Source organism: Haliotis rufescens, unplaced genomic scaffold (assembly GCF_023055435.1).
Source record: "Haliotis rufescens isolate VD_foot unplaced genomic scaffold, xgHalRufe1.0.p SCAF_39, whole genome shotgun sequence".
NCBI classification, from domain to species: Eukaryota; Metazoa; Mollusca; class Gastropoda; order Lepetellida; family Haliotidae; genus Haliotis; species Haliotis rufescens.
Genome location: NW_025964101.1, coordinates 1342817 through 1365330, shown reverse-complemented (window position 1 = coordinate 1365330; position 22514 = coordinate 1342817). Strand labels below are relative to the sequence as shown.

General features: G+C 38.8%; 1 protein-coding gene across 4 annotated transcripts in view; it reads right to left on the bottom strand.

Moving 5' to 3' along the window:
- LOC124147186 (FHF complex subunit HOOK interacting protein 2A-like) overlaps window positions 1-22514 on the bottom strand; it is a 121732-nt gene that overhangs the window by 9709 nt on the left and 89509 nt on the right. For all 4 annotated transcript variants that reach the window (XR_007218029.1, XR_007218030.1, XM_048381429.1 and 1 more), the window contains exons 12-16: window positions 13524-13566; window positions 13079-13169; window positions 10746-10886; window positions 9931-10071; window positions 7869-7972 (exon numbers count right to left, since the gene is read on the bottom strand). Coding sequence is in view for 2 of the 4 variants with exons in the window: in XM_048381429.1 (XP_048237386.1) it covers window positions 7869-7972; window positions 9931-10071; window positions 10746-10886; window positions 13079-13169; window positions 13524-13566 (520 nt within the window). In the remaining 2 variants the exon portion in view is untranslated. The remainder of the gene's footprint in view (window positions 1-7868; window positions 7973-9930; window positions 10072-10745; window positions 10887-13078; window positions 13170-13523; window positions 13567-22514) is intronic.

Below are 22514 nucleotides of genomic sequence, written 5' to 3'. Positions count from 1 at the left end.
GTACTTGATTGCCTGCTTTTTGCAGAAATTTGTTAATATCCCCATAGCATGATCTTGAATAATTGGCTTGAGTAGCAAGTTGATAATTGTCTATTAGCAGTATTGCTCTGAATGACACAATTTGCCAATTCCAAATCATTTGCCTGCAAGAAGAATCTTGTTTGAACAACAAAAACAGAGCTTGCATCATGTGAACACACATTTTCTCAACATGCGTGATCAATACCACAACAGTTGAAATGGAAAAATTCTTTTCAGTTAGTTTCACAGGATGGCAATCCACCACTGCTTCTAGGAATCCCTCTTGGGTCTCGTTTAGCACAAAGGTCATATGCAAAGTGAAAGTCAAACGATAGGGTAAAGTATCAAATATGCAAAAAATATACCCATGTGTTGGCAGAATAGACTTTATTGCATATCAAACTACTCAGTGATATACGAAAAAATTGTTAAAAATGGTTGAACTATTGGCTTGAAGGTCAGCTTCTTGGACAGAAGGGTTTCAAGGGTTTCAAGGATTATCCTCTGGCGCCGAGCTTTTGAATTTCAAAGGTGTTGGAAATGCAGTCTCCATTTATGCTTTGCCTTCAAAGTCCATAATAGGACTAGAATCTTCATACTCAGAAAACACAATATATGATGCGATACATGCCACATATGGACTATACTTTAAACAACTTTTTCCAGTGATGGGAATAAAAATAATAAACAGACCATATTGTTTGGTACAGGGTATTCATTGCTGTGTACCGTATTGACATTTTAATAGACTATTCCTGATTTTGATGCATTTTGCAATTCATCGTTCACATTTGGACCAAAACGAACTGTAGTTTCAATACCTTCTTCTAAAAATGTAAAATATATCATTGCAGATGCACATCCTATTTCACAATAGTCCCATAAATATGTTTGAATATTCTGCAGCCATGTTTAGAATCAGTTTGAAATTCTGTGAGAATATTTTTGATACAGTATTGCTTGATCATACATCAAAAAAATCATGATAGGCTAGAGTTACATTTATAAGTCTCATCACATAAATACTTTAATACTTTTCTTTTGTTAAATGGTCCCATAAAATATATAACAGAATTATGACCATGAATTTGGGAAATACTCGATTCTGATTGGTTAATCAGAGGTATCAAATCACAATAACCACCTCTGATTGAAACAGCTGATTTGATGGCATCACCGTGGAAGATGGTACGAATAGAAAAAGCACTTCTTTCTCAGTGATTATCGATGAGAATTTTAAAATAATTATATGAATAATTATAGGTTATAAAATGCAGATTGCAGTTTACAATATTCACAGTATGAGTAGTAATACATCTTGTTCAGAAAAGAAGATAGAAATCTACCGAGTGTGTATTGTGTATTCTGCACAAAATGTACACAGAGAACTTGAAATTTGGTGCCACAGAAAACTGTCATATAGTTGGTATTTTCAGTGCCGTAGCCAGCAGGGGGGCAAGGGGGGGCAGTCGCCCCCCTGGTTTTTTATAGAAAGCATTTTTCCTTGTGAAAGTTAACTTGAATAAGAAATGAATAATCTTATTTGCCCCCCCTGTCAAAAAAAGTTAACTACAGCCTTGATACTGCTGAGTGAACAACAAAGAAAGAAAGAAAAGAGTCACCATGAGCAGTGTGAGGCGTGGAGTAGAACAGAACCTTACAAGGCTTGCATACTCTTCTTTAGGGGTGGCCACTTCATGCTGACTTACAAAGTAGCTGTCCTCCACATTTTCTATGCCTGCCATGTATGTGATGGGCACCGCATATTGATGTTAACAAATAATGTTGAAGCACATAGTGCTTAATCCCATGCTGCTTCAGTCACTATCATTGCTGACGAAAAAGAGCTCGTGTTTGTTTTTATCATGTCCAAATTGAGATAACCATACTGTGTTTTCAATGTAGAGCTAGGTTATGTGTAGATGAACCTTGCTTAATTAAACATTTGAAACCTCATGCTATGTTTTTGATTTCAAATTCATGTAACTATGGCTTAAACTTTTCTACATGAACCAAAAAAAACTGAAACTGAAGAAATCTAGACTTGCTCGAGTTCTTCCAGATTTTCTTGTTTCAGGGTCTGTACGAGACACAAGGCACAAGCTCACAAAAACATTTGCTTCAGGTGAGCTAAGAAGTGGTCCACACTACACTCATTGTCAACATATCAAATTTGACTCAAGTATTGTACAGAAAAACGATGCCAGCATTTTCAGTTTTCGTCAATCCAGCTATCAATTACAGTGAACACACAAAACCGATCCCCCTACTCTACTGCCAATCTGGCCTCAGTTCGAAGCAACAATGGGAATACTGTTTAATTTTCTTCTCACTACCACGACTGACCTAAATAATAGCTCTGACGTTTACAAAGGATGATGGACAACCTGATCGTGCATAGCTTGGGTGTAATACATTTTTCACAATCGTTAGCTATTGTATGAATGTGCGCCAGTCATTATAACTATTATATGAAAAACTCCAGTAGATCCCCTCAGGCCGAACTGGAGCCATTGGAGAATGTCCAGTGTGAGTTCAGGTATTTATTTAGCAATTATGAATCCATTTCCAAATATTTTCCTTAATTGAGTGCTTGTGGTCAGACAAGCAATCTACTTGTGAGTAGTTGGTAACATTAGCTGCTACCATAAAACACTGGCTAATAACCTCCCTTCAAAACAGAGAGTACCTATCTCACATCTCCAGGGAAAGACCAAGTGTCCATACCAAATGAACAGAGATCCTTCACACGTCTGGGTAAGTCTCTCAGAGCTCCAGATAAGCTGAGTATTTGCATAAAATATGCAAAATTATCACCATAACCCAATTAATGTTTAGTTGCTTGTGTAGATATGCATGAATTTTTTTTTAAACAATAGCATACGTATTACAACACTGTGCGTAAATTACCCAAGGCAGCCTTTTGAGCTTGCATAAAAAATATGTCAAAATTAGTGTTTGGGAGAACAGTCTCACATCATTTGTGTTTGAGTTAGGGTGAAACAACACTTTGAGCAGTAGAGTAAACTATGGTTATAACGAACTAAAAGGGACCACTAAAGTTAGTTCGTCATAAACGTAGTTTGTTATGAGCAAAAAACCAAAAAACAGTTGGTTATATCCACCAGTTCGTTATCAGCGTGTTCGTTATAAAATGTAGTTTACTGTATGTCATTGGTGTCAAGGTGAGAAGATATACAGGTCGTAGACGTTTTCCAGTTTGTTGAAACACACAAACACAGATACGGCAGTGACAAACCTAGGGTCATGGTCAAGGTAAATGCAAGATTCTAACCCACAGTGAGTTACTATAATCTTACACTATATTATTCGCAACATACCAGCAAGACCATGGTGGGGACATCAGAAATGACTTCATATATTGTACCCATGTGTAGAATCAAACCCAGGCTTTCGGTGTGACAAACATTTGCTTTCACCAGTAGGCTGACATGCCTACGTAGTGTTCCAAAATAAGATCAAGGGCCCCATTCCACGGCCTTAGCACAATGACAGTCATAAGTCAAAGTAAGGGAGCTACGATCACCTTAGCACTAAGATCGCATTGTGGAAAGGAGCCCTGGTGTCCTTGAAGATACGTGCTGTTGTGTTTGAATCTTGGGATCCCAAAATTTCAGGTTTTAACATAAGGGACTCCAAAGTCCATACATATATGGAACACTAATATTCAAGGCTTTCAACAGTCATTTTCAAGGGTGTTTTAGTTGGGTAAATAGCCTAGTCTCTAAAGATCTTTTTTAATCGAGCATACCATATATATTACATAGTCATCAGACCTGAAAAGCAGTATGAATCACAAATTTTCCAACAAGATATATTTTCACACCCAACAAATAATAATATTAAGTCTGTCATGAATTGATACTTTTACGAACTAGTTTATTTCATTTTCTACAAATTCAAGACTTTTCAAGATATTTTGGTGATTTTCAAGGCTTTTGAAGGTTGACACTAAAAATCAAGGCATAAGAAAGTACTGTTCTGTCTAAAAAATGATCTGCACCTGGTGCACCCCTGTGTATGAAAAACACAGTTCAAATGACAATTGACATGTAATATTGTTGGACACCATCATGTGCTAAAACTTTCAATATCCTGACAACTCGAGCACCCAATAGCTCCAAGAGTCAAAATCCCTCAAATTTCTGAAACTGATTGGTGCATTAAAACTTCATTAAAGATAAAGACAAATGAAAACAGTTCCGATAGTTTTCACAAACGTACAAGTTTTCTCCGTTTTTTGAGCATTCAAATTACCATGTGTAAATAAAATTCAACAATGATTCCTGGGATATTGAATCACCTCTGTTTGAAGTCAACCGAAGCCTTTCTTTGAAAACCCACATCTCCATTGATTTAACTGATTTAGGGCTGATGACATTAAAGTGTATGGATATCACTGTCGGTTTAAGCAGTATCTCATTTCCGTGGGACATGGTGCTAGATAGATTTTTATTGGTTTAACTTTTTTCAAAAGAAGCACACATCAAGACAGACTTCATTACGAAGAATTACACACAAAACATTCTTGGTAAACTTGCTGGATTTTTAATCCTTTTTCCTGATCCAAGTCGAGAAAGTTGTGAAAATAAGTACCAAAAAAAAGTATCAAAAAACTTTTTTTTGTGAAATAAAATTTAACTGACTTTTGACATAAATGATGGGAGGAATTATTCAATGTGATGCCAAAAGACACGAGTGATTACACAACCATCAAGGTAATAAATCTCATTTGAAATTATGTAGTAGCCATAGTTGCAATAGAGTCACAATGCAAGATCTAGGCAACATTGAAGCCCATGAACATGGCTTGGATTAAAGATGAGGTGGGAATATCATACGTATCGCCTCACGACAAGGATGTAGTAACTACTGGCCTCTTGTCCCAAACTGTTTCTCATTTTCATTGAGAATTGCCAATTTCCACATCAAAGATTTGAACTGCATTCTCCTGCAGCCGACCGAATGATTTGATACCCCATCTAATCAGAGTTATTTCAGAAACCGTGCCACAAGGCAATTTTAATATTCCTTTTCCCATCAAACGAGCAATTCATCTTTGCATTGTGCGACACTGCCATGTCTTCCTTCTTTCTATTACCTTGTGAATCGGACGCCAAACACAATTTTTTGGTCTCAGCCGAGCTATTGCGCTGAATACCCTATAATGAGGCTGCCGGGAGGGAGAACCACAAGACCTAAGGCTTCCTTGAGAATCACACTCCCTCATGCAGTAAGGCCTTCAGGATGTGTTTTCATTATCAGACAAACGTTTACAAATTCCAGGTTGTATTTTTACTGGCTGCCTTCCATTGAACAAAACAGGTACAAAATAATTTCTGCAGGGCTTTTAGAAGGAAATTTGGATTTTTCTTCTTTTTTATCTTAAAGAGAAATACTGAAAATGACGAGTCCCATGCTACCGTTACCGGCACGCTTGAGCCTCATTGTCCACAGCAATTATAACAGATAACTTGGAATCAATTCTTTCCTAATTGCCAGATGAGAGAGCCAAAATCCTATTCTAGATGAGCACAAACAGTCCAATTGGACAGAGGATATTGTGAAAACGAATACATTTTTTCACAAGCCAGTGGCTTCTTCCATATTTATTTTTTTAAATCAATCTAAATTATGATTGATGCATATATTTATCTTCCCTAGAAGCCCTCACCATAAGGTATCAGGGGTGTTATGACACAGCTGCCTCATGATATGCTATGTGTTGTGATACTTAAATTGCAATGTTGTGGAGAGATATTTTCCATCGCCCACGTTGTCTGCAGCAATGCTGTCAGTGCTGTCCAGAAGGGGATGGGGGAAGCGGCCCTGAGGAGTAGTTACCTTGTCGGGGTTATTGTACATAGTTGTAAATGATACTCTTTTGATTGATACAGAATTTCAATATGAACTTCTACATGGGAGTAGGTGTGTCATGTATCATCATGTGTACATTCCTGATGCTTTCACACACGAGTGACTCATCACATGCCCATCAAGTTTTAAGCTCATATCTTTTGCTTTATTTTTAAAATTTTAATTTCATATTAAACTCAAAATATTAATACATCTTCAGTACATTTTACAAAGAATTTATGTCAAAATCTTCTGACATCTATTTACTAGTATTCAAAACCTCAAACTTCTGTAGATATTACATCATTTCAGTTCAGTCAAAATCTACTGATATCTATATATTAGTATTTCAAACCTCAAACTTCTGTAGATATTACATCATTTCAGTTCAGTCAAAATCTACTGATATCTATATATTAGTATTTCAAACCTCAAACTTCTGTAGATATTACATCATTTCAGTTCAGTCAAAATCTACTGATATCTATATATTAGTATTTCAAACCTCAAACTTCTGTAGATATTACATCATTTCAGTTCAGTCAAAATCTACTGATATCTATATATTAGTATTTCAAACCTCAAACTTCTGTAGATATTACATCATTTCAGTTCAGTCAAAATCTACTGATATCTATATATTAGTATTTCAAACCTCAAACTTCTGTAGATATTACATCATTTCAGTTCAGTCAAAATCTACTGATATCTATATATTAGTATTTCAAACCTCAAACTTCTGTAGATATTACATCATTTCAGTTCAGTCAAAATCTACTGATATCTATATATTAGTATTTCAAACCTCAAACTTCTGTAGATATTACATCATTTCAGTTCAGTCAAAATCTACTGATATCTATATATTAGTATTTCAAACCTCAAACTTCTGTAGATATTACATCATTTCAGTTCAGTCAAAATCTACTGATATCTATATATTAGTATTTCAAACCTCAAACCTCTGCTGATAGTTTGATACCCATGCCTGGAACAATTCACTAGAAATAATACCTGCTTGTTACTAACCTATTTCTTTACCATATAAAAAAGCAGTTATTAGTAACACAGTTTAAATATTTGACAAACCATCTACATTTGGTGAACAACTTTTAAATCAAAATTTAAATATATTCACTTGAAGTCAATAATCTGCTATTTCACTCTATAATGAATTTGTTCACCCAAAATAAATGGTTTTACAAAATAATGATATGCATGTTTTCACTACAACTACACCATACCTACGAAGGGCCTTGTGTTTCCTGGACAACAAACATTCAAAATAACAAACCATTCTGTAAACCATTGAAACAATCATTCTCATGTCAAGCAATCAAGCAAGGAGATGCTTTTGAAATAATGTAACTGTGATATGAAAAAGATCAAGCATACCATTCCAATATGCATCAAAATGCACTGAACTATTAAACAAACATTCAGAAATAAAAGATGTTACAATATTTGATGCTGCAATGTTAATCTAGACTATCTCACAATCAACAGGAAGAAGACCATACCCTTCAACGTAGGCTAACACTGACAGTGACATGCTTTCTCTCCATATAGTACTGACGTTGATGTTCAAAAGAAATCTAATACCTCTGAACAACTGACGTTGATGCTTCAAAGAGACATCAAATGCCCCTGCATAACTGACTGTGATGTTTCAAAAGCCATCAAATCCCCTGAATAGCTGTTTCTTATTTCTAGCAATAAGTTTTTCAAATCCCAAAATGTAACCAAGGACACTTTTAAACAATCTTTTTCTGTCATCTTCAAAACCTTCCTCTCGCACATTTGCCATCATACTAATAAATGTGTGAATTTCTGAGTTTCCCCCAAAAAATATTCATTCAGGTTTCTTTAAAAAACAAACATTTTGCCTCCTTCCCTAAAATAACATTAACCAGTAGAAGGGTATGTCCTTCTGGCAAGTCTACCATAACAAGAACCAAAATCACAAATACCTGTGCATTGTATCCATGACGCCCAGAAGTTGTTTCCTAGCAACCACCAGTTTGTCAGAAAAATGAGGTTCAGTCTTGAGGTAGACCTGGATCTCACCAGCAACCTTCAATACAGCAGAATGAGAGTTAGTGAGATGGGTTGACACCACTCTGAACAGTAGTTCCGGTATATCCTGCCATTAGCTCAGTGTCAGGTGTTAACAGCTTGGAGTGGGAGGAAGCCACAAAAGATCTCAGACTCTTACTGAGGTATCCAGAAAGAACTCAAGATCTGAAGGCTGGTTCAAGAGCCATACATCTTTTCTTCCTTTCAATTGTAAAGACATGAACTTCCTGCAAGGATCGGTCCAGGAGGACCACTGAAGAGGATGTTGTTTCAATCTTACTTTCTTAAACACTCTAGTGAGTGTGTAACTTGACCAATGGACTCCCTATGAATATGTTTGTTTGTTTGTTGTTTAACGCTGCACTCAGCAATATTCCAGCTATATGACAGCAGTTTCGAAATAATCAAGTCTGGACCAGACAATCCAGTGATTGACATCATGAACATCGATCCACGCAATTGGGATACGATGACATGCATGAACCAAGTCAGAGAGTCTGACCACTTGATCCAGTTAGTCGCCTCTTATGTCAAGCTAAGTCACCTTTTACGGCAAGCACGGGTTGCTGAAGACCTATTCTAACCCGGATCTTAATGGGTCCCCTATGAATATGGAAAGAGTTTGTCATTTTATTGCATTATCAGTTTGAAAAGATGATGCATGGTAATTCCACTGGACAAGGAGAACAGGGTCACACAAGAACAGATCAGTCTTACTCCTTGTAACTGTTCAGAGTGTTACCCCTGCTCTGTAATGCAGGTCTCTGCACAGTTCATCCACTGATAGGACCTCAAAAGGATGTGCTTTCTCTACCTTCATCAACACACTGTAAGTGTTGGAACACTGTTGTTGGCCAGTAGGAATAGACCTAAAAGAGCCTCACAATAGGTGAAGTGTCATACCCTCTCCTACCCTTTAACACTATACAATCCTTCTTACCTTCATCACCACACTGTAAGTGTTGGAACACTGTTGTTGGTCGGTAGGAATAGACCTAGAAGAGCCCCATGATAGGTGAAGTGTCATACCCTCTCCTACCCTTTAACACTATACAATCCTTCTTACCTTCATCACCACACTGTAAGTGTTGGAACACTGTTGTTGGTCGGTAGGAATAGACCTAGAAGAGCCCCATGATAGGTGAAGTGTCATACCCTCTCCTACCCTTTAACACTATACAATCCTTCTTACCTTCATCACCACACTGTAAGTGTTGGAACACTGTTGTTGGTCGGTAGGAATAGACCTAGAAGAGCCCCATGATAGGTGAAGTGTCATACCCTCTCCTACCCTTTAACACTATACAATCCTTCTTACCTTCATCAACACACTGTAAGTGTTGGAACACTGTTGTTGGTCGGTAGGAATAGACCTAGAAGAGCCCCATGATAGGTGAAGTGTCATACCCTCTCCTACCCTTTAACACTATACAATCCTTCTTACCTTCATCACCACACTGTAAGTGTTGGAACACTGTTGTTGGCCGGTAGGAATAGACCTAGAAGAGCCCCATGATAGGTGAAGTGTCATACCCTCTCCTACCCTTTAACACTATACAATCCTTCTTACCTTCATCACCACACTGTAAGTGTTGGAACACTGTTGTTGGCCGGTAGGAATAGACCTAGAAGAGCCCCATGATAGGTGAAGTGTCATACCCTCTCCTACCCTTTAACACTATACAATCCTTCTTACCTTCATCACCACACTGTAAGTGTTGGAACACTGTTGTTGGTCGGTAGGAATAGACCTAGAAGAGCCCCATGATAGGTGAAGTGTCATACCCTCTCCTCCCCTATAACACAATTAGATCCTTCTTACCTTCATCAACACACTGTAAGTGTTGGAACACTGTTGTTGGCCAGTAGGAATAGACCTAGAAGAGCCCCATGATAGGGGAGGGGTCATACTGTATGCATATCTTCTATTTTTCAACATAATACAATTCGTCTTACCTTCTTCAACACACTGGTGAGTGTGGGAACACTGTTGTTGGCCGGTAGGAATGGGTCCAGTAGGAACTCGTGAAGGTTTGGGTGTGGTACAAGGGCCACTCTGGCTATCACAGATGTCAGCACTAGGTTTATGGTGTATGTCTGCAAAACAATCATTCTAATATTTCAGAAGAATCAGTTTACAGATAAATGGTTACATTTCTCATTCAACATGTGCCACAACCTCGCGCCTATCTGCTGATAACACTGCTTCAACATCAGGCAACAGTGGAGTTCACACAAAACTTTTTAAATTAAGCTCCTTTGACTTCTTTGAGTTTCATTAGTGACTAAAACAAGATATAATCCTGTGCTGGTGGCTTTCATCAAATTGGTCAATATCTGATTCTCGTCGAGACTTAATTATTTACAGACAACTGTCATATAGCTGGAATATTGCTGAGTGCAGCGTTAAACAACAAATAAACAAATCCTGGATGATGGTGATGACTAGTGAGTGAGTGAGGATGGTTTTATGCCGTTTTTAGCAATATTCCAGCAACATCACAGAGGGGGACACCAGAAATGTGCTTCACACATTGTACCCATGTCGGGACCGCGGTCTTCGGAGCGACAAGCGATGCTTTTTACCACTAGGCTACCCGACCGCCCTGATTCACAGATGTTACCCATGTTAAATTTTGAATCGAATTTCAAAAAGTTTTATTTCAAAAGTGTTGGAATAACATGGCCTGATAACTTTTCATGGGAGTATTGCCGAGTGCAGCGTTCAACATCAAACAAACAACTCCTGGATGATGGTGATGACTGGGTACCTGTTTGAGGAGCTTGCTCAGCCTTGTCAGCAGCATGTGGAGGAAGTCTCCCTCGTAGAACACATCCATCTTGTACTGCTCCATCCGTACCGGCTTGACAGGCCACCCCCAGGACTTGCTCCCATGCTCCACACAGCTGAACTACAACACAAGGTAACCAGGAATATTAATGGATCACAACTTACGTGTCCTAGTCTCCACAAACTGAGCGAGTACCAGGTCCTGCAATTCGGGCAAGAGGCCGGTATCAGGTGCTCAGGCTCGCTGACTTGGTTGATGCATGTCATCGATCCCAATTGTGTGGGTCGATGCTCATGATATCATTCACTGGATTGTCTGCTGCGATTATTTACAGACCACCGACATATAGCTGGAATATTGCTGAGTGCGGCGGGGTTAAACAACAAACAAACCAGCCAACTAACAGGATGCACTAAGGTCTTCACATTGTACTAATATGGGGGAACTGACCCAGTCCTCAACAGTGAGTGAGTGAGTGAGTGAGTGAGTGAGTGAGTGGTTTTACACTGCTTTTAGCAACATGCCAGCAATATCACAGCAGGGGACACCAGTTATGGGTTTCACATAATGTACCCATGTGGGGAATCGAACCTGGGCCTTTGACATGATGAGTGATCTCTTAACTACAAGGCTACCCCACCTCCCCCTCAATATCAGAGTAAATGGACATAACACATTGAGCAGCTGTTCAAGCCTTCTTTTCAAGCTTGTCAGAATATATTTGTGGGGGTGGGGTTTTTTTAACAAAGATTGGGTTGGAAGGTATTAACAGCTAAACGTTTAAACAGAAGCATTGACAGATGTTGAAGTGTGGATCAAAGCAGCACACCATACACTTCAGCATCATGACGATGACTCAATATTCAACCAGTCATCATCTGTGTGATATCATAACACATAGAATGACCTTCATACAAAGAAGATTTGAAACCTGTTGGGAGCTGAGTAAGAGCAGGTCCAACCACACAATTGCTGGTCGGAAGAGGCAATCCATGACTTGCAGGGCTGTTACAATTCACCGATACCTACGATATCATCGATACCTAGGTACACACAATACTAGAATTGTCAGTTTGTGAGATGGTGATACACTATAAATAGAACAGGAACTAACAGAGTTACCTCCCATAAATGCAGAGGTAGTGGCACCTGTAAGCGTGAAGATCTGGGGTGGAATAGGTCTTCAGCAACCCAGCTTGCCGTAACTAGTGACTATGCTTATTGTAAGAGGCGACTAACGGGATTGTCATCGTATCCCAATTGTTCATGGACCTGTGAAGATCTGGGGTAGAATAGGTCTTCAGCAACCCATGCTTGCCGTAAAAGGCGACTATGCTTGTCGTAAGAGGCGACTAACTTGATCGGGTGGTCAGACTCGCTGACTTGGTTTATGCATGTCATCGTATCCCAATTGTGTGGATCGATGCTCATGATTAATCACTGGGTTGTCTGGTCCAGACTCGATTGTTTACAGACCGCCGTCATATAGCTGGAATATTGTGGAGTGCGGCGTTAAACAACAAACCAACCCACCTGTAAGCATGGCAGAACGCGAGGACTAAGTAGCTGAGGATGTTTTGTTCTTGTGGTTTTCTTTGCTCAAGTATTGCGAAAATAATAAATAAATGTATAAATAAATAAATAAACGTAAATCAAGAAATATGTGATTTCATCAATTCTTTCTATTTGATGTGTATTGTGATACCAGTGAGTCCTCATCGTGAATCATATCGCAGGACACCAGGAGACTTGGCTGATTGTGTGTCTATGTACCCTGATGATGCTCATGATATCAAACACTTGTTTCGCTGACCGAGATGATGGCCCATGTTGATACAGCTGGGATATTGCTGACTGCATCATTAAACAGCATCCTCTCACTCACTGACACATCATTTGATTTGAAGCAAACGTGTTCAAAGAAAAATATATGATCAATCCATTACCCCAAACGGAAATCTACAGCAACAAAGGATATCAAATAAGACTCACCCACGATGCTGTCTCAAAACAAAGGACATTTCTCAAACATGACACTTGTAACTTTCCACAGATGTGACATTACCTAATTTGCACCAAACTCTATAATACAATCGCTGACACAGTTGACGTACATCTTCAATCATCCCTTTAATTCCTGCTAAAAACTTCCCTTTTCAAAATTCCATTATTTTTATTGAGGTGAGATGTAGATAGCCAATATGTCAAAGACCAAGAAAAGTGTGTTCCTCGTGTCCCACACTGACAAGCTAAGCCGATCATATCCCTGAACAAGCTATTCCTGACAGTCTCCATCCACTGCATCATCTCACCTGTCTTGTGGCATCACGGAGATACATGTCGTACCCACTGTCCGCTGTCTGGTACGAAGACTTAGCTTCCTCTGGCAGCATGGTCAGGAAACTGGAACCAATGAGAGATGCTGCATTGCCGTGTACGGCCTAACAAGGTTACTACCTGTCTTATTGTATTACACTAATCATATCATATCAAATTATGCAGCTGCCGCAGACACATTGAATTGACACATGTGATGGACACATATTTTTGTAATCGATTCCTAAGGTGTGCAGAAACCCCTTATTGAATTATGATAAACAAATTCTACATACTGTTAGACACAGATCCGTGATCCACATGTTGGGCATTACTCTTATTCAATTAAATTTCACTTTTGTTCAAGATATTGTACATCTGTTTGAAACATCCAATTTCAATTTCATTCTTTTAATGACTTTTTCAGATTTTTTCTCATACCTGTTGACGACCTTGTGAACTTCAGGTCGTACATATGCTGAGTCTGCAATAAAAGTTAAAACATTAGTTAACAATTGCAACAAAACATATAGGATATGAAAACATTCTTTTCTAGGTCATGGCGTATTGAGTCTCTCCTTAAGACTCCTTAAGGACTAAACCGAGATTGTCTATTTCCTTCCCACGGCATCCTTCAGGACTAAACCAAAAGAGCCACTCCTTTTGCCAGCACTGAAACAAAAAGTCTGAAATCAAGATGGTCAAAATCAAATTTAACAGATTTTCCATTTATTCTCAATTAATGCTGTCAACAAAGACCCACATGGCAAGCTCAGCACCTCATCCTCTCCACCGTGAATACATTTCAATGTAAATTTCATCTGAACCGAGAGTCATCCAGTGTCAATCACAAGTGTCATTGACGACAAACACCCATCCAAATCTTGGCGCTTTGTGCAAATTTCCATCTTTCTTTGTCCGGTACGGCACGAGCATGAAATCATCCTTGTTACTCAAGTTTGCATAAATCATTACGTTCTCATCATTCCAAAGTTGAACTGATTTCTGCCAAATAATTAGATCTAATTTGATAAGATGCCGAAGAAATATTAGATGAAGTGCTTGCATTTGGACAGGGGCGAAAAAAGTCGGCAAATATAATCATGCTTTAATTTACGTGTTAACCAACTTCTCATTAGTGATGGCATGTGAATGGAGGTTTTTCTCAAAAGAAGGCATTTGCACAAAGAATTAACACAGCAATGTCAATTATACAGCCTGTTATACTATTCTGGTAGCACGATGACATCACAGCTATTCCTTATTTGCACAGAACAAGCTCTTGGTCCAAATATCATGAGAGAGAGTGTTATCTTTTGAAACTGCCAGTAGTGTTTACTTATACAAGACTTGTATTAGAATTGAAAATGGTTCTTGACAAAATTTGAAAACACTTGACAGATCTCTCCAAAGCTTCAATAAAGTACTATATTTGTATTGTTGCTTTATCTCTCTGTCGCAAAGAGGATGCTGACTTTATTAGTGCCTAAAGTCCTGTTTATGTAGAGCTACTTAAACTAATTCGAGCAAAACCACATCACTTTGACCTGGAACACTGATGCCGATCCACTGCTGCATCCTTAAACCTCTTAGTACTGTATAGGGAATAACAATGGCTGTGATGGAAGCAAAGGCTTTTGGCTAATATCACCATGTGATAACATGTGAGGTGAGGTGAAATGGGGTTTAACGTCGCGTCCAAGATTATTGCACTTATATAGCGACGTGCATGTACATGTGTGTGTTTGTGTGGCTGCTTGTACTAGTCCGGACTGATGCCGATTTATAGTGCTAGCCCACTGAGATACCATGCCGCAGTTTAACATGAATACTCCACTCAGACACAGTATACTGACTCCAAGCCGTCCAGTCCTTGTTTTAGCCCCTTAATGCCGAGCCCCAGACAGGGTAACAACAAGTACCATCTTTTAACGTCTTTTGGTATGACGCGGCCGGGGATCGAACCCCGGACCTTCCGCTCTCAGGGCGGACGCTCTACCACTAGACCACGGAGGCGGTCCCTATGTGATAACAACTCATTCCTGCAACATATACACTTATGGACCAGCCCCATTATGATTTAGGTTAGAATTGATCTTCAGCAACCCGTGCTTGTTGAAAGAGGAGACTAAAGGTAATTGGCATCAGGCTCAGCCCATTGCACATCATTAGTATCCCAATTGCATGTATTGATGCTCATGATGTCAATCTCTGGATTGTTTGGTCCAGACTCGATTATTTACAGACCGCCATCATATAGCTTGAATTTTGCGGAGTGCAGCATTTAACAAAAAAAAACAAGCTTATGAACCAGGACCCTGTATTATTAAAACATCTCTAACCAACATTCTATTCCGGTGAGAAATATACCCAAACTTCTGCAGGGTGTAAATGGTTGATTTTCTTCAGTCTTACATTGCAGACTGGCTGGTTTAATGTTCATGCAATCTGCAATAAATAAACAGTTTGAAAATCAAGTGTGCCTCCTGTCAGCCTGGGACCCCGATTTTCATTCCTTGTAACCCCCCCTCGCGAGAGTCCATGGATTGCTGGACTCGGGGAAATCCCTGCTTACGGACAAAAGTAACAATGCTCATAGAAATTCATGGATACATGAAAATTAGCAGTCATTTCAAGTTACAGACGATGTAGCTTTAGAGATGGGTCAATCCTTCTATGAATCACAACAAATCGCTTCGTATGATTGTCCTAGGTCTGTTGAAATTGTTTTTATGCATTTGACCAGTACATGTAGTAGTATCACGACCTGGTAGGTTGTTTATAGGAGAAAAGCCTGACGAGATGCAGATGTTAACAACATCTAACCACCCACCACAGATTTGTGTCTGACAATCAAGTCATTGACATCATGAGTATCAATCCACGCACTTGGGATACGATGACATACATCAACCAAGTCTGACCACCCGATCCACTTAGTCGCCTCTTACGACAAGCATAGTCGCCTTTCCAGCGAGAATGGGTTGCTGAAGACCTCTTCTACCCTGGATCATCACAGGTATGGTGCTCACATTCAACCAAGGATTATCATGATCATAATTAGGATGAACCTGGTGTTCCAACCCACGAGTGAGTGAGTGAGTTTGGCTTAACGACTCTTGAACCTTTTTTTTATATTTTGAAAAAAAATTGGGGGGGATATTGAAGAATGAGAGCTTGATTTTGGAGAAATGTTGAAGAGATGTTCACCACTTGGGTGAAGCCCACAGCCAGGTATGGTGCTCATAAACCAAGTATTACAATCAGGGTAAATGTGGGATTCAAACAATCATAGGATCCTGCTACACCAGAAGGGCACTCACTATTCTGCACTGTGAAATGGAATACCTCAGGAGACTGGCATAAAAAGGTCACATAAAATATAATGGGAGGAGTGGTCGGGTAGCCTTGTGATTAAAGTGTTCGCTTGTCACACCGAAGAGCCGGGTTCGATTCCTGACATGGGTACAATATGTGAAGCCCATTTCTGGTGTTCCCTGCCGTGATATTGCTGGAAAAGAGGCGTAAAATCATACTCACTCCCTCACTCCTGTAATAGGAATTGAAAATAGTTCCATGTAAGAAGAGAATTTAACAAAGAACTTAACAAATGCTAATGAGAAAACGAATACGCAAGTTTGAGAAGAAGCTTTCTTTACTTAATCTCTTGCTTATGCAGCTTTCGAAATTTATGCTAGTCTGCTAGTCAAAGACTACTAAATTGTGCTGAGGACAAGTGAAAATCTAAAGATGGTCCTCTTCATTGATTCATAGCATTTGAAGGCTTTAATTCTGAACCAGTTTTCAACGCTTTAATTCTGAACCAGTTCTCAACGCTTTAATTTTGAACCAGTTCTCAACGCTTTAATTTTGAACCAGTTCTCAACGCTTTAATTCTGAACCAGTTCTCAATGCTTTAATTCTGAACCAGTTCTCAATGCTTTAATTCTGAACCAGTTCTCAATGCTTTAATTCTGAACCAGTTCTCAACGCTTTAATTTTGCTATAAATTGGAACTGAAAATGTAAACACTGTAAACATATTTGCCTTGTTCATGCAGGACTTACTACAAACCCTGAGGACTACCGCAATAAAGTTTCACTAGTCCTAAAAAGCTGAATTTCTACGGCTGCTCATGAGTCCTATCTTCACCTTGACGTAACACCAGCCCAGTTTACATCTTCTAATTGATGAGGATGACTTAGATATGCTTTGAATGATTACCAACCATAAATCATTTTTCCGTCCTCACGCACAAAGTATACATAGAAATATGTGTAATGATCACAAGAAAAAGTCATCAATCATTCACTCCTATCACTGATGTGACAGATATCCGGATGCATGTAAAAGTACACACTGACATGATCATGATGATAAAAACAGTTATAAAGTTCACATATGTACTATTATGTCTGCTTCCACAAGTCACATGACACTTCGTCTAAAATCAGTAGTGCCACTCCAGATTCCAGTGCCAAAGCCTTTAGGTGACGTAACATGCCTTCAGCAGAGATACAGGTACTGTAGTTCACCCTGCACTTCTTGGTTGGTCTTAAATCAGGACTGGAAGCACAAGATACCTCAAACACATTCAAATTTTCCATTCAGTTTCAGAATAAAAGGGTTCTTTTTTACCTTTAGCATTCTTTTCTCAAGAGTATTGTTTTTCTGTTAAATTATGTTGACAGTGTTCACAGCTGTATGCTTTCAGACAACCAGAATGCATGAATCATGCCATGTTACCCAGGCAGACAATGCCGGCACACATGCCAAGGCGACAAAGTTCAGTAAAACTTCCCCAAGGAAGGCAAAGCAAACAATGAGAGCATTTAATCTGCCTGATGGTCATATTTAGAACAGATATCACAACTGTTATTTCACTTACAGTGTACAAATGTGGTAATCTATTATGGACAACAGGCCAGGAATGTGGAAAATCAATGCCCATCTTGTGAAATTGCTGGAGAAGCTAAAAAATCATTCTCAGATACCCCCTGGGCAACCTTAAAATTTAGAAGACCTTCTGTCAACTGGGTATCTTTTCATGGCTTTAATCAAAGTGCTAAAATTATTTGATGTACTTCATGAGGTAAGACCTGTTTTATTCCAACATAGAACTTGATTATCGATCTGATCGTGACTTGACTGGGTGCCGCCAGTTTGTTTGAAGCAAATTCAAATGCAACTGATATGAGAGGTGGAATCTGATTGGTCAATAGAAGGGGCATAACTCGTAATAGCCACTGGTGGCGCTATGATTGGGCCACAAAATTCCAGCCTAGTTTGGGAAGGGTGGAAACTGGACTTTTGCAGTCAGTGAACTCTTTTTTCTCAGGACGATGATAGTCACAATGTATACAGTATTTCTGTCCACTATCTAAAGGATAACATAAAAGAAACTCGACATTCGTTACAATTGTTCAAGCCAGCAAAAATGATTTTTTTGTAACGGAAGTCCAGTCATACATGCATTATCAGACTTAAAATACAGCATCAAAGTTTATATTCTGTATGAAAATTTCATGCAATCCATTTGTAATACATGAGAATCATTAACATTGAGCTGTGATATCCGTGCAGCATTTGAATTGCATTTGTACTGCATGTACTCAGAATTAACGCATGTGCTTAGAATTAACGCATGTTCTTAGAAATAACGCATGTGCAAGTAGATCAGAATCATTACTGACAATCTACAGTTCAAACAAAAGAGTGACGGCATAGCTATATTTAAAAAATGCTGGAGAACGGACATGTTGCTACCTACTGCATAGATCATTCAATGTTTCGGAAAAAAATAATTGAAATCTGAGTTGTTCAAATGTGTAGATAAAATGACAATTCACATTCTTTGATCCTCCACAACATGCTTAGAAACTGAAAGTGCTTCTTATGCACACACAAAAATGAAATGTTAAACGCATAAAAATATCTTTGCTGCTGCGTAATACAACATGGCTGTGCTTCATCATGTTCGTATGTTGAAAGAAAACATGACTTTGAAATATATGCAAAACCATGAGTGTCTGTTAAACATGATTACCTATTCCATACCCTATCGACTTGGGGGATCTTCAGCCCATGCACAGTGACTACCTATTCCATACCCTATTAACTTGGGGGATCTTCAGCCCATGCACAATGTGTGTGTGTGTGTGTGTGTGTGTGTGTGTGTGTGTGTGTGTGTGTGTGTGTGTGTGTGTGTGTGTGTGTGTGTGTGTGTGTGTGTGTCTCTGTGTGTGTGTGTGTCTCTCTCTATCTGTGTGTGTGTGTGTCTCTGTGTGTGTGTGTGTGTCTCTGTGTGTGTGTGTGTGTGTCTCTCTGTGTCTGTGTGTGTGTGTGTGTGTGTGTGTGTGTCTCTCTCTCTGTGTGAGAGAGACAGAGACAGACAGACAGACAGAAAGAGGGAGGGAGGGATGTAGGGGAATATCAGAAGTTAAAATCCATATATTCTTGCATGTGTATAACTTGAACTTATGTCAATTAGATGGAAAACACATCCCTGATAACGATGATTTAGAATGTCAAATGTCAAAACATTACAAAAAACACTTGTATGTCTCTCTTTAGGAAGATTCAAGACACGCGTTACAAGCTCACTAAGTAATCATATATATAGAAGATGAGTTCACATGTTTAATGCTATGTTTGAAAAGCAGGCCATGAAGAAGTCCTAATCATGACATTATAACATTATGACATTGGTTGATGTACTTCAGAAATCCTATTCTTGAAAAGGTTTCTTCACAGACATAAGAACTCTTCCTCTGAAATGAAAGATCGTCTTCAAGGACAATGGAACATTATGTAATTCCTTACATCATGTACTTCAGAAAACCTATTCTTGAAAAGGTTTCTTCACAGACATAAGACCTCTTCCTCCAGAACTACAGATCTTCAAGGATGATGGAACATTATGTCTTTCCTTGCAGCGATAAGGACACAATGTCGTATTTGCTGGGTAATCCTCTAAAATGTCATCTCAACTTCGTCACTGATAGCTGTCGGCCAAATGAGGTTTCTATCCTCATGAATCTTCATCCGACTGAAATGAACATACTGTTAGATTCTGTGTTTGACACTAAACTAATTGTTTAGCTTGTCACGATCACATCCAAAGACCCGAGTGAATTTCGTAACATATTCTTTGTCATCCTGTCGAAAGTACAGTGTTACAATGTGTCAATTGTTCATGAATCAAGTCATGATGGATGTGTATACAGTGGAGGTGCTTTGGGGCTGAGTCCCTCTGGTACATAGCTGACAAGGGGATGTCAATATCATCCCTATCCATCACAATTACATGGCTGCATTAAGACACATGCTTGTCATGCTTATCAACATCTCCTGGCAATTGCAGCTGGAGTAACAGACTTACCACAGACAGCATGGATCCTTCAACCGTTGTAGCAATCATAAAGCAACCAGCTGATGTCATCACAACTTGAAGTGAGTGAGTGAGTGAGTTTGGTTCATAGCCACTTTGAACAGTATTCCAGTTATAGCATGGTACGCTATATTATTGCAGTAGTTAATTTATAACAGATCGTAATGGCGAATGCTTACTAACTCTTTAACAATGTCATTCTATATTCAACTTTTATGACACATCAATTAGGATTGATGGATGCTGATTTTCGGTAGTAAACAAAGTACCTGTCATTGGCGACTCATTGGCGGGCAACTCTATATTATCATAGTATCACTATTTTGTGTGTGATACATTTGATTATGTGGTTTACATTACTTTACTGAAATATTGTGCTTAGTTTACATGAGTAAACAGTCGACCCGTGAAGATCCATGTCATCGTATCCCAATTGCATAGATCGATGCTCATGATGTCAATCACTGGATTGTCTGATCCAGACTCGATTATTTACAGACTGCCGTCATATAGCTGGAGTATTGCTGAGTGTGGCGTTAAACAACAAACAAACAAACAAAAAGTAAACAGTCTTCAGGGGTTGTAGATCACAAGATTTACCGATACAGCGATAATATAGAGCCTGAGATAATATAGAGTCATCCTTTATCACAGCATGCCAACTTAATGTGCAAAGAAAGCTGGAAGTGTTGCAGGTCTCAGATGTTTACCACTTTCGTAAAACTCACGAGCATGGGCATAGTGATGACAAACACAAAACATAATCGAGGCAAACCAAGATTCAAATTCACAATCATAGGTTTCTAGATTGCCCAAGGGATGGAACACTGCACAGCGAATTGCGGCACCTTAGACGGCTTGGCCACCCATGCCTCCAACAAGACTGCAGATATCCTGACCCAATTGCATGGCTCAATGCTCATGACATCAATCACTGGATTGTCTGATGCAGACTCAATTATTTACAGACTGCCGTCAAATAGATGGAATATTGCTGAGCATGGTATTAAACAACAAAACAACCTAACACATATCCCGACTCTCTGACTATAATAGTTATGCTTTCATGTGAAACTTTTCAGCTTGTTTTACATGCCATAAAATGTCTGAATGCTTGATTAAACATTCCATGGTTGAATTAAACAAAGTAGGCGATATGCAAGTTTAAATCATCAGAGATACAGCTTGGTTTAATCCAAAATATTGAACCTGTGCACTGATCTGTGTTTCATGATCATTAGCATGCCAAGAGAGAAAACTGTTATTTTTTTTAACAAATAATAAATCAGTGATGACATAGGGATCCTTACCATCCATACTGGGTGTTTTCCCTCATCACCAGAAATTTGTTTATAATCGTTGGAGCTTTACCCATAACTTGGAGTTAAATTACAAAAAAATGTCAATTTAAAATTGACCGCTGGGTTGATTCCATTAAGCATATCTGAGTAACCATTTAACCCTAAATCTTCAAATGTAATTGCAATTCAAAATGCTGCCTTGTTTATTGTTGATGATTTTGTCAATCTATTAACATGTCAAACAAAAAGTTACAATAAAGCACAGGAAATATTGCATAAACATTGGCTATCCGGTAACCTTTTTAAATCTTTTTTAATTCCTGACTTTTTGAAAAGCATAAACTCTTGGATGCAATATTCAAATGTTCACAGCATCTGAATATATCTTGCAAGTCTGCAAAAATCTGATGGCCCTGTTAAAACAACAAATTTGATTTGTCTATCCAAATGTACCCATAACTGTCCTAGCATCACTTTTACATTCTTTGCCAATAAATAATTTCTTTATCATCCAATTTCAACCATAACCGGTGATATTGTTCAAAGTGCTTATGCATGCATTATAAGGTAATGTATAATACAAAATTGCAATGGGCTATATTTGTTATGAATTGGTATGAGTAAATGAGTGAGTGTGGTCTTATGCTGCTTTTAGCACTATTCAAGCCATATCACGGTGGGGGACACCAGAAATGGGCTTCACACATTGTACCCATGTAGGGAATCAAACCCGTGTCTTCG